The sequence below is a fragment of the Pelodiscus sinensis genome, chromosome 7 (assembly GCF_052426305.1).
Source record: "Pelodiscus sinensis isolate ZL-2025 chromosome 7, ASM5242630v1, whole genome shotgun sequence".
Classification (NCBI taxonomy): domain Eukaryota; kingdom Metazoa; phylum Chordata; order Testudines; family Trionychidae; genus Pelodiscus; species Pelodiscus sinensis.
In genome coordinates this window covers 56,471,526-56,484,639 of record NC_143058.1, presented here as the reverse complement: position 1 = coordinate 56,484,639, position 13,114 = coordinate 56,471,526, and the positions used below count along the sequence as shown (strand labels likewise).

General features: G+C 42.0%; 1 protein-coding gene across 6 annotated transcripts in view; it reads left to right on the top strand.

Annotated features, from left to right (window-relative positions):
* Nucleotides 1–13,114, top strand: part of RAPH1 (Ras association (RalGDS/AF-6) and pleckstrin homology domains 1) — a 173,929-nt gene that overhangs the window by 89,271 nt on the left and 71,544 nt on the right. For all 6 annotated transcript variants that reach the window (XM_089779797.1, XM_089779798.1, XM_075933805.2 and 3 more), the window contains exon 2: nucleotides 6,310–6,429. In XM_089779797.1, the coding sequence (XP_089635923.1) occupies nucleotides 6,310–6,429 (120 nt within the window). The remainder of the gene's footprint in view (nucleotides 1–6,309; nucleotides 6,430–13,114) is intronic.

Sequence of the window (13,114 nt, the reverse complement as noted above, 5' to 3'; positions counted from 1 at the left end):
CAACCTGTTCTGTCCTTCCGATATATTTTGTACCCTGGAATGTTTGTGTCCCATTGATTGTCCTCACTCCACCAGGTTTCTGTGATGCCTATTATATCTGTATTCTCCTTTAACACAAGGCACTCTAGTTCACTCATTTTTTAGACTTCTTGCATTTGTGTACAAGCACTTTAAAAACTTGTCACTGTTTGTCTGACCTTTTCTGATGGCAGATTCTTCATGTGACTGTTTTTCGTCTTATCTAGCCCATACTTTATCCTCTTCCATCCTCTCCTCCTGATTAAAACGTAGAGAATCTCTATCAATAGACTCTCTTCTAAGACATCTCTGTCTGATCCATGTGCTCCTCTGAATCAATCAGCTTTCCCCCATTTCCTACTTTAAAAACTGCTCTGCGACCTTTTTAATGTTAAGTGCCAGCAGTCTGGATCCACTTTGGTTTAGGTGGAGCCCATCCTTCCTCTATAGGCTCTCCTATCTCAAAGGTTTCCCTAGTTCCTTATAAAGCTAAACCCCTCCTCCCTACACCATTGTCTCATTCATGCATTGAGACTCTGAAGCTCTGCCTGCCTACCTGGTCCTGCGTGTGGAACTGGAATCATGTCTGAGACTGCCACCATAGAGGTCCTGGATTTCAATCTCTTTCCTAGCAGCCTAAATTTGGTCTCCAGGACGTCTCTGCTATCCTTCCCTATGTCATTGGTACCTACGTGTACCATGACCACCAGCTCCTCCCCAGCACTACACATAAGTCTATCTAGATGCCTTGAGAGATCCGCAACTTTTGCACCAGGCAGGCAAGTCACCATACGGTTCTCCCGGTCATCGCAAACCCAGCTATCTACATATCTAATGATTGACTCTCCCATTACTAATAACTGCCTTTTTTCCTACTGACTGGAGTTCCCTCCCCCTGAGAGGAAATCTCAGTGTGAGAGGATACCCCAACATCTGGAAGGAGGGTCCCAACTATGGGAAGGTTTCCCTCTGCTCCTGTTGACTGCTCTCCTTCCCTGAGCCTTTCATCCTCCTTAACAGCACAGGGGCTGAGTGTCCCAGAAAGCCTCATTTACATACCTCTCTGCCTCCCTCAGCTCCTCCAGTTCAGAAACCCTGGCCTCCAAAGCCCATACGCTGTCTCTGAGGGCCAGGAGCTCCTTGCACCAAATGCACACATACGCCACCTGCCCATAGGGCAGGTAATCATACATGCTACACTGAGCGCAATAAACTGGATAGCCTCCACTCTACTGCTGGGCTTCTGCCTGCATTCTCTCCTACAGCTACCTACGTTATTGATAGGGTTTCTAGTTAAATCAGGAAGTTTTGATTAAAACCTTTAAACTAAACTATAAAGAATGGCAAGTGTACCTTGGCCCCTTCCCACTCCCCTTCCAAACTTCCAAGATCCTAATGGATTTAAAAAAAAAAAAAAAAAAAGGTATAACACCTCCCCTGTTTGTAGCAGACCTTTGATCATAGGCGCAGATGCCCATAGGTGCTCTGGGGCTGGAGCATCCCTGGAAAAAGCCTTATGGATCTAGAACAGATCAGCTGTTCAGCAGAGTGCAGGGGGCGCTGGAAGGGAAGGGGAAGAACAGAGTGGAGGAAGGGGGTGAAGTACGGGTGGAGTGGAGCAGGCTTTGAGCGTACCCCAGAATCTATTTAAGTTGGTGCCTCTGTCTTTGATATTTGGTGTAGAGAGAGCCTTTTGTCCCATGAAATTGAATTCAGGTTCAGCAGAATTGTAAACTGTTGAAAATCACCATTTCCCTTCTGTTACTTACACTCTCTGAAAAAATTGGCCTGTGCGCCAACATAAGTAAACATGAACATTTTGAAGAACTTGGCCACTGCCACAAGGTTCAGGAACTGTTTGTTGTATCACCTCCTCAGGTAGAATGGAGACTCATTGCCTGCTGAAACTTTGCTCTTGTAAACTGCTGCCATGGCTGAGCAGGTGATGAAGGCCAAAATTATTTAAATCTGTGTACTAAAGTTAGATCTCTAAATCCACATTTAGAATCTTTAAGAAGAAGTGGCCTGAATTTCAAATATGCTGAGTTCCCACTGATGCAGTCGAAGTTGCTCTGTTCCATTAAATAGAAGCGTCCTTTTTTTCAGTTTTGTATTAGAAGCCTAACTTCAAGGATCCACACTTTAAAATGTTGCTTAGGCCTGGTGTGACTCCCCCTGCTTACTTTTCATTTTTTTAAAAATCTATTAATTGCCAGGTATCATTTTAAAAAATGGATTGCAGTAACTTGTGGACAAAAAGATTATTTTGAGAAAATCAATATCTGCAATTTCCCTCTCTTATACAGACTGGCTGAGTGAGTGCTTTGATACTGCATTAATGGAAAAAATACTGTAATAGAAGTGCTTGGAAAATACGAGGCTATCTGGTAACATAATGCATACCTTTGCAATTTAGTGTATAATAGTCCCCAGTACACTCAGACTATGATCCCACTTACTTTAAGCTACTTATTTATTTTAATAATTAATATACTGCGTCATCTTTGCGGGTTCAACATTTTTTTCACGATTTTGCAAATAATGAACATTGAAGTTTATTATTTCTATGCTATTTTAACTTGGTATATGTATTTGTTGTATGCTTATATAAAATAAGTTTATTTTTCTATGTGCTGTAGGATAGTACATTGGTTTTGCTTTTTTTGAAGGTTTGGAAGCACATCTGTTTGAGAATACTGCATGCCATTTCTTGTGGGTAACACATGGCTTCCCCCGTGGTATGGAAAACCTGGTCTAAGGTCTTCAGACAAAGTTGTAAAAGTAATTTCAGCCATCTCAAGCTAGGTCCTTGTACTTCAAGCAAATGATGTCAGCACTTTCTCCAAATTAAGGAGAAGTAAGCTATTGTCAGCTGTAAAAACAAAACAACAAAAAAGCTGGGATATACAGCCATTCCCCGACTTACGAACAGGTTATGTTCCGAATAGCTGGTCTTAACTCAATTTGTTCGTAAGTCGGAAATACCCCATACAAAGCACTCGAAGCATAACCAAGCACCAACCACACAGCAATCAACAACGAAAAATAGAAACCCACGAAAAAACAACACTACTGCAGCAACAACAAACTTTTTATTTAACAAACATGAACATGAAATACAAAACATAATGCAGTAATTTAAATATAGTGATGCGAATTGAATTAATTGGATGAGGAATTGGAGGAGTAAAAAAACTACAGTAACAACGTCATCAACAGATTCATCTTCTATTTCAGCAGTTCCTTTTCTTGTAGAAGGCATTGGTTTAGTATGGGAGGTAGCGCTGCTGGGGACTTTCTTTTTAAAAAAAAAAATCCATTTTGGACTGGACAATTTGTTTTTTCTTTTGTTATAAATTTCCTTATAGCAAGCCAGGGTGTCCTGAATTAAACGATCTACCTTTGAGAATCTTGCAACATTAGGGTCTTTTTTTTTTTTTCCAAACATTTGCATTCGTTCATTTATTTTGCTGAAAGCTGCAGCCATTTCTTTCATCACAAAGTTTTTGGGGGCTGCTTCTTCTTCTTGGGATGTTTGTATGTCTTCCTCTGCTACCCTCTCTGCCTTGAGCTGCATTACATCTTCATTGCTAAGCTCCTCCCCAACATCCTCAACCAGTTGGTGTATATCTTCATTATCCATTTCCAGATCCATTTCTTTCACCAGCTGTACAATGTTGTTAGAAATGTCTTCCAGTGCCTTTTCTTTTTCAAAGCCTTTGAAACAGTTTACAAATCTTTAGGATTTTCTTCCATATGCCATTCATACATTGTGGAGTGATTTCTTTCCACCCTGCAGCAATGTTCCTTATGCAATGTAGAATGTTTTAGTCCTTCCAAAAATCCCCTAATGTTTTGCCGTTTTTGCATTCTGTGGCAGCTACTGCCTTTGCAAATGTGTTGCGAAGATAATATGCTTTGAAAGCAGCTATGGCCCCCTGGTCCATGGGTTGGAGAATAGGTGTGGTGTTGGGAGGCAGAAATACCACTTTCACATTGGAATGTAAGTCATTTAGGTATTGAGGGTGACCTGGAGCATTATCCAAAATAAGCAAAATTTAGAAAGGAATTCCTTTCTCCAGAAAACATGACTTGACTTCAGGGATGAAGCAGTTCGTGAACCAGTCTTCAAAAAGTGCAAGCGTCATCCAGACTTTTTTATTAGCATGATAATGGACTGGTAAAGTAGCCTTGCTGATATTCTTGAAGTCTCTAGGGTTTTCAGAGCGATAAATCAAGAGGAGTTTCAATTTATACCGAGAAACATTGCCTCCTAACAAGACTGTTAGATGATCTGTGAAAGCTTTATAACCAGGCATAGTTTTTGCTTCCTTATGTATGTAGGTATTTTCAGGCATTTTCTTCCGAAAGAGACCTGTCTCATCAACATTAAAGATCTGTTCTGGAAAATATTTTTTCCTCTTTTATCAGCTTATTCAATTCTTCTATAAAAGGTTCTGCTGCTTTCGAATCAGCATTGGCTGCCTCCCCACTTAACTTCACATTTTGAAGGTTTGCACGCATCTTGAAACAGTTGAACCAGCCGTGATTGGCAGTGAAAGTTGGGTCATAATCATACCCCTCCTTTTTCTTTAAGTCTTCAAAAAGAGTACGAGCCTTAGTTTGTATCGTCATGAGACTTAATGGCGTGCTTTTCTCAATTTCGTCTTCCATCCAAAACACTAAGGAGTTTTTCCATTTCTAGGATGGGACCTGCTCTTTGCTTTGCTAGAATTTTTGATTTCATAGGGGCAGACCCTTTCACTGCTTCACGAATGTGATTGCTATCCTTTATAATGGTGCTGATAGTGGATTTCGATAGCCCTAACTTATGCGACATGAAGGACACTGTTTGGCCCCTTCATATTGTCTCACTATCGCTTTTTTATGTTCCAAATCAATAGTTTTTCTTTCTTTTCTCACCACCCTTATCACTAGCCCTATTTCTTTTACTTGACATGATGGCCACAAGCAAACACCGAAAACACTGTGAGAGAATGAAATGTAAACCCGCTGCCTGACCGTAGACACGCAAACACAACGTGCTGCGAGGTTGGTCGTAAGTGCGGATGGTCGTAAGTCGAGGTGGTCGTAAGTTGGGGAATGGCTGTAGCCTTAGAATGAGGGGAGAAGGACATTGATAATGAGCCAATATTGCTAAAGTTCTATTGACTTCAGTGGGAGCAGGCCTAGCCTTAAGTCTGCATCTCCTAACTTGAACAGTATTTCAACTAAATACAGGTTGTAATACAGGTTGGATCTCTCTGTTCTGGCATCCTTGGAACCTGAGCAGTCCTGAATGAGAGAATTTGCTGGATCAGGGAAGATCCCCTGTCTTGGGGCTTTGGCCTCATGCTGCTACGGGCTGATTCTGTCTCTGCCTTTGGCCATATGCCTCTTACACAAAGAGCTCACACCAAGATCTCTTACACACTTAGTGCTATCGTGTTTTTTGATTTGCATCTTTCCTAAATACTCATTGACTTCGCATGCCCAAAAGAAGCAAGTTAAGAATAGCACTAATAATAAAAAAAAAATCCCCTAAATGATTCCTGCCTGCTGGGCTTCGGTTCTGTGTCCTCTTTATCTGTTGTTGTTGTTTGTTGTAGTAAGCTGTTTGAGGAGATTACTTTTGCTGCTATTGTAGGCCAGGTGCTCAACTGGTGTAGCTGCTAATCTGGTTGTGTCTTTTACAAATTCAAACACTTCAGTGGTTAATAAATAAATAAATAGTAGTAGTTCCCTTGAAATGAAAAGTTTACTGTAATTGTCAAATTTTGAACCAACATTTTTAATTTGTTGATAGCAAGAAAAATTAGTCAAAAGAGAGGGGAAAGGCAACTAAAATTCACTGCAGCAAAATGGAACGTTTATTTCAGTTCATTTTACATGGGGTTCCAATCTAACCATATTTACTGAGTGTATGAATATATGAATATGTGTCTGTTCCAGCCTTGGGAGAGTAAAACTAGAAACTAAATTTACTTAATGCAGAAAGTGCATCAGACTTAATACTATCTTAGAGAAAAAAAGTTTACCTGTTGCATAGGTTTCGGTAGCTTCTCAGAAATATCTGAGAGGTTTACTTAATAGTACACTTTTTCCATGGTTTTGTTCAATGATGGTGTTTCCTAGTGTGATGTCATTTGTAGATAGATCCTTAGTAAGCTTCTTAAACTACAATCCTGAAGAATGTTCCCAAATAGTTTAATATAATCCTCCAAAGAGACCTTGTTCCTGCTTTTTGAATGCAGAGTGTAATTTGACTGGAATATTTCCTTTGTGTTTCAGATGGAGCAGTTATCAGATGAAGAGCTTGATCATGGTGCAGAAGAAGATAGTGATAAGGAAGATCAAGATTTGGATAAGATGTTTGGGGCATGGCTTGGGGAGCTGGATAAACTCACACAGGTCAGGGACCCTTCTTGAATAGGGGGATCAAATATCTCCGTGAGTGATTGGCACCAGTGTTACCCATTTAATTTTTAATGTCTCAGTATGTTTGTGCTTGAGCAGACATTGTCAGCAAACAATAGCATATAACCTAAGTCATGCAGAACACAATGCTATACACAGCTTCAAAAACAAATCTAACATCATAATCAAAGAGGTTGACAAAGGGGTCACTAGTCATCAGGAGCAGAACAGATTATGAACAGGAGGTGACCTGACAACACACCAATGCTGGATTCTACAAGCCTGTGATCCCACTAAAGAATAACAAAAACACCTGAAACAACTGCTCATGAAGCTCCCTAATACTGCTCAAGACCAAATTTACACTACCTCCCCCCAAATCCCTGGCCACGAGTTTTCTATCTGCTACCCAAGATACACAAACCTGGAAATCCCAGATGACCCATCATCTCAAGCATTGGCATACTTACAACAGGATTATCTGGCTATATTGACTCCTCAGACTTTATGCTACCAGCACTCCTAGCTACCTTCGTGACAATCTACCTATGTTCTTAGACTGTGTGTCAGTTAAGGATGTGAAGTACTAGTTGACTATCTGATAAGCAAATGCTAATCGGATAGTTGACATGCTAGTCTATCAGAAAGAGGCAGCACGGGGGGGAAGGGGGAGGGAGAGGGTACTTCAAAGCAGCAGTGCCACGTGGAGCCTGGAGCTCACCTGCCCTTTCTCTCATTACCTACTGCAGCAAGACTGAACCTAGTGAGTGTCCAACCCTTTATTCTATTTACAGACTTTGAAACTGGTTGTCCAGCCAGCTTTGTAAAGAAATCTCCAAACTGGCATTCCAAAGAGAAAAAGCAACACCGTGGTCCCTGGAAATCTACAAAATAGTCTCCTGTAGGAAACTACACAAGTACCAGCAAAGGCAGAGGATGCTGACCTATTTGCAGGGTTCATAGCTGGAGTTACTCACAAATAAAGACCCAGGAGATGCTGCTTCTCTCCCTATTTAGACAACTCCTGTCCCTCTTAGATGGGGCCGATTTGATGGCTCATGTATCTCTTGGCATGCCCAATCTGGAGCCTGCCCTCACTTTAGGAAACTTCTTTCCACCAGGCTTGGGCAGCTGTCATAGTGAACGGATGGGCATAAGGGCCTAAGACTGTCCTATACATTTCTGTTTCTTAAACACAATCCACCTTTCTTCCCTATGCCTTTTCAGAGACTCTCCTCATGAGAGTGTGTTACAGATAGAAATGATCTTCATCAAGGAGCCATACAAGAGTAAATGTGTAGAATGGAGAGGAGTACCAGACAGGTATCGAAGTTTGTCAGAGTACTGTTTCATACTTTACCAGAGACCCTACTCCTGCCTGAAATCTCAACATAATCCTCCTTAGAGTGCTGGAGTCTGTTTGAATCTCTTTTTGACTGCTCCTTGCATTATTTCCGTCTGAAGATGGTCTTTCTAGTGCAGGGGAGGGCAAAAGGGCCTTCCTGGGCCAGAATCAGCCCACCAAGCAGGTTGATCCAGCCTGGAGAGGATCTTCCTCTTCACCTACCAATTAGGGCCTGGGAGCGGGGGAGCACCTGATGCTTTCTCCCGCCCTGTGAGCAGCACGCAGTGCTTTGAAGGGCCGCATGCTTCTCACAGGGCAGGAGGAGACGTCACATGCTCCCTGCCCCAAGCCCTGATTGGCCTGGGGGCAGGAGGAGCATGTGAAGTTTCTGCTGCCCTCTCCCCGGCCCTGCGAGGAGCACATGACACTTCAAAGTACTGTACACTCGCGCAGGGCGGGGGGAGGGCGAAGGAAGCTTCACGCAGCTCCCCCGCCCCCAGGTCAATCAGGACTTGGGGGCAGGGGAGCATGTGATGTCTCCTTCCACCCTGTGAGCAGCGTGTGGCCCTTTGAAATGCCACATGCTCCTCGCAGGGCAGGGGTAGAGCGGGAGGAAGCTTCGTTGCTCCCCCCTTCCCTCCCATCCCCAGGCCAATCTGGGCCTGGGGGCGGGGGAGTGTGTGAAGCCTCTTCCTACCCTACCAAAGGAATGGGTGCCTAGTGGGAAGGGGGTGCAAAGGGGCTCCCCCACCCCCAGACCAATTATGGTCTGGGGGTGGGGAAGACCACAGTCATTCTGGCCCCACCCCTTCTGGATTAGGCCCCACCCTGTCCGGCCTGGGGCTACTTCAAAAAAATTTTAAGTGGCCTCCAGGCAAAAGTTATTGCCCACTCCTGTCCTAGTGGCTATTGCTTCAGCCGGAAAAGTGAATGAGGCTCAAGTGTCTATCAGTACGCCCCTACATATAACATTTCATAGGGATAATGTGCTAATAAGAGCCTGCATGAAATCTATACCCTGGGTGGTCTCGGAATTTAATCTAAACCAGTCAACCAATCCTCTCTTCTTCCCAAAACGACACACTGCACATTGGAAGTTAAGAAGTTGAATGCACACTAACCGAGTCCATATCTCTTTTTTACTTTGTTACATTGCTAGAACTAAACCATTCATTCAGTTTGTTTTCCTGTCTATTTCTGGGATCCTAAAAGTCAGGCCTTCTCTTTGGAAAATAACAAAATGGGTAACATAGTAGTATTGTGTTATCAGCTGTGTTGTGCATCTCTCCCACTGAACATTAAGACTTATACCAACCAGATCTCAAAAAGAATCCTCCACTTGAAGACTGTGCCCATATCAGAAATCTACAAAATAGCACTGCAGAGTAATCTATTGACTTATTAAACGTTACTCTTTGTACTTCGTGGTCAAGTCTGAGGCCATGTTTGGGGGATCATTACGTCAATCACTCTTTCAGTGATTTATCAGAAACCCTTCTATCTTATGATCCCAGAGGGATACTGCTCATCAGTAGCCTACAGTAGGATCCACACTGACACACATTCAAAGAAAAAACTTTTACTTACCTTGTGGTAACTGGGGTTCATTCTTGTCAGTGTGTACCCTAGAATCTGTCGTCCTCCCCTTGCCTTTTGGAGCCTTCAGCTATCATGGACTTCAGACTAGGCAGGGAACCAAGAGAAGGTTTCAGCTGCTCTGAATTTAATGTCCTCACATTGGAGGATGAGGCAGCTCAGGGTGCATGCAAAGATATTGCTGTTCAAATATGTTCTTGTGTATGTACTATGGGATTCACACTTGACAGCATCTGAAAGAATCGCACTTATCGTAGAGTAAGTAATTGTTCTTTCTGTCAAAATGATGCTCAAGTGCATCTGTCCTTTTATATCTCTTCCATTATGGTGGTAGGGATATTTTTATGGATAAATATTACCTATAAATGAATGCCATGTTGTGTTTTACATAATTTTGTTTAAGCAATAAATATTCTCAATTTTGAGCCTGTGGGTAAAGAGCAATGAAAAATCTTCAGTCCTAGATGAACAGAAAATGATGTTAGTTGCAAATTTATTTCACAATCTTGTGTTTACAAATTCCCTACTCTAAGTTACAGTAACAAGATAGGAATCTTTTGCAAAGCCATTGGCTGCATTAATAAGTGATTAATAATTAATGCCTCACAAAGACATATGAAGGCAGAGGAGTCTCAAAACAGATATTTAGCCTTCTATCACATAACTCACTTGAGGCATACAACATTTGCTTCATAGTGTATGACCAAACACTTGAGGTTTATTGGCATATTGTGAATAGACAAACATTACATTTACTAGAAAAGCTTAAACAACAAATAGTCTAGCAGCACCTTAAAGACTTATCAAAACATGTAGATGGTGGTATGAGCTTTCGTGGGAACAATCTGATAGTTAAGTTTGCATCAGGACCCTCCTCACCCAGGCAAAGTCTCAAAATCCTAGAAATAAATAGTTAAGGGAAAAGTATCCTGTGTTTTTTGCCACATTCATATTGCTCACAATGCTGTCTCCAGTGCATTCCATGACTTCATAATGTTTTCATTTCCATCTCTAACAGGTACTGAAAAGTAATGTTTATCCCAGCTCCACATGTGGGGTTTCATACGAAACTTTAAATGATCTCATATGCTTTTATATCTGTATCAGTAGATTGGCATATCTGACTGTCATTCTGTCCATTTACTTAAAAAGTTATTGTCCCTTAACATGATTGAGGTCACAGTTAAGATTTGGCATGAGCATAATTAGAGCTGGCAAGAAATCCAAAGTAGTTCCCTGCACGCATTCCTAGTGCATTCCTTGCTCTATTCCAGCTGGACTATTGGAACAATGGAAAAACAAGTCTGTCTTCCCTGAACTTAAGTGTAAATTTTTCTTTCCCAGTTCACTGGATATTTATTATGCTGCAAAGTAGTAATTTTTTCCAGATGGAAAAGTTTTTAAAGGATACATGTAAACTTTATGGTGCCCAGGAGATCTTTTGGATTCACTGTGCCCCCCATAAACCTTTATCCCAGTAAAAATGTTACAAAATGTAGTTTTAAACCCTGTAGCACTTGCGATCAATACTTTATACCATTTAGCATTAATGCATTTTTGCATTAGTGGTTAGCATTAGAATATCCTGCTTTCTAGGGCCAAGGTGTTAAGGAGTCTCTCATTTTGTGTTTTGGTTCCTTTCAATATTTTTCTTTTGGTTTGCTATAGCCAACCAGCATTTTTAGCAGTTGGGTGAAACTCATCAGTTCACCTTCAAAAGGCTTAGGTGAGAACATGTTCTGCTTCTGTCACTAGAATTAGGGATGTAATAGTAATTGATTAACTGATAAGCAAAAGCTTATAGGTTAATGCTATAGATTACATGCATTCCCTCCCCCACCTTGGCAGTAAATTTTTTAGCAGGCTGACCAGCAAGCTGTCTCAGTCCTGGCTTGTGCCAGGTCTGAGACATACCCCTGATGAGGCTTTGCATTTAAAGTGTATTAGGTGGGTGGGCAGACAACCTGGCTGAGTTCTGGCTTGTGTAGGGTCCAGGAGCTCAGACTGTTTTCCCAGACAGGAGCTGCTGCCACCCTGCACTGTTGCCTCTCTATCAGGTGCAGCAGTGCGGGGCAACAGGCAGCTGATCCACGAGGGGAGCTGGCTTTTTAAACTGGCTCTGCTTGTGGACCAGCTCCCACCCTGGTACCCCAGATACAGAGGCAGCAGCTCAGAGTGGCAGGGGGCTCCTCAGGAGTGGGGCCTGAGTGCATTGGTTGCCCCCCCGTCACTTCCCCCCGGGCCTGTAGAATAGTCGAGTAACCAATAAGAATTCATGAGGTTAATCGACTATTCAATTAACCGATATTTAACATCCCTAACTAGAACCTATCTGTATACGTTTCCATGGGAAACAAAGTCATTTGGTAACTCTTGATTTCTGTATTGTGTATAGTGTAGGGACTCCTGACCAAAACTTGCTTGCTTAGCAAATGAGATTTATCAAAAGGTCTTAATGATAGGTCAGAGACTATGGGTTTATACTGAGGAATTAAACCTCCCCTCTCTTCTCAGTTTCCATGTTGGTCCTCATCACCCACAAATAACTCCAGTTCCCAACTCTAGAAAGTCCAGGCTTGACAAAGTCCTGGCTGGGATGATTTAATTGGGATTGGTCCTGCTTTTAGCAGGAGTTTGGACTCGATGACCTCCTGAGGTCTCTTCCAGTCCTATAATTCTGTGATTCTAAGGCACATTTTTACTGAGCTGATGCTTGGGAAATCTCTGGAAACTAGCAAAGATACAAGAGTCATCTGTTTGCAGCCTGAGGAAGACAGTGGTATATCACTGATTTGTATTCGGTTTACATTTAGGTGGTTATCTTCCCAGTTGTAGGGAATAGCAATAATTTATTCTCCCTAAGGAGAAGACTTAAATCCTGCAGAAACTGATTATTTACGGCTCACAAAACTGCAAAAAAGGGGGGGAATGTATACTATGCCACGAATTGGCAAAAAGAACAGAAAATGAATTTACAAGCTAACTAAATATATTAAGCATTTTCATTATAATGGTAAAATATTTATACTATCTTAATATCTCTAGCCACATAACAGTTGATAAAGTATTGTTACATGTCAGCATGTATTTTTAAAGCCATAATGGACAATATATGCACAAGTACTCTTTTCTCATAAAGTGGAATGAAGCTTGCTTTCATAACTAGAATATTTAAAAAGTAATAGTCCATATGCTGAAATTATCAAATTACAGTAAACTCCAGTTGTCCGGAATCCAGTGGTCCGGCACTCCTGCTAGTCCGGCACCACCTGGAACCCGAAAGTGCTCCAGGCAGCCGGACAATTGGAGCTGCTCTGCCCCAGGCTTCCCCAAGTCAGCCACCGGTCAGTTTCAGCAGCGGCTGACTTGGGGCGCCCCAGGCAGGGCAGCTGGGGCGCTAGGTTGGTCCCATAGCGCCGTCCCATCTTCTCCCTCCCACCCCAGACCCCTCATAGCCCCCCCCTTACGATAGTCTGGCATATTTTATAATCCGGCACCCCCTGGGTCCTAAAGGTGCCATATTATTGGAAGTTTACTGTACATTTACTAATATTTACTTTTAAAAGTCCTCTTCCTCTTGCTTTTTTCTAAATTATGTTGATAATCAAACTGAGTCAGGTAACTAGAAAATCTCAGTTAAGTAATTCTTTCAAAATGGTCAGGGTAGAACAGTACTACAGAAGAACAAATTTAAGAATATATTCTTCTTCCTTTTAGATCTATAGCAGCAGAATGTCC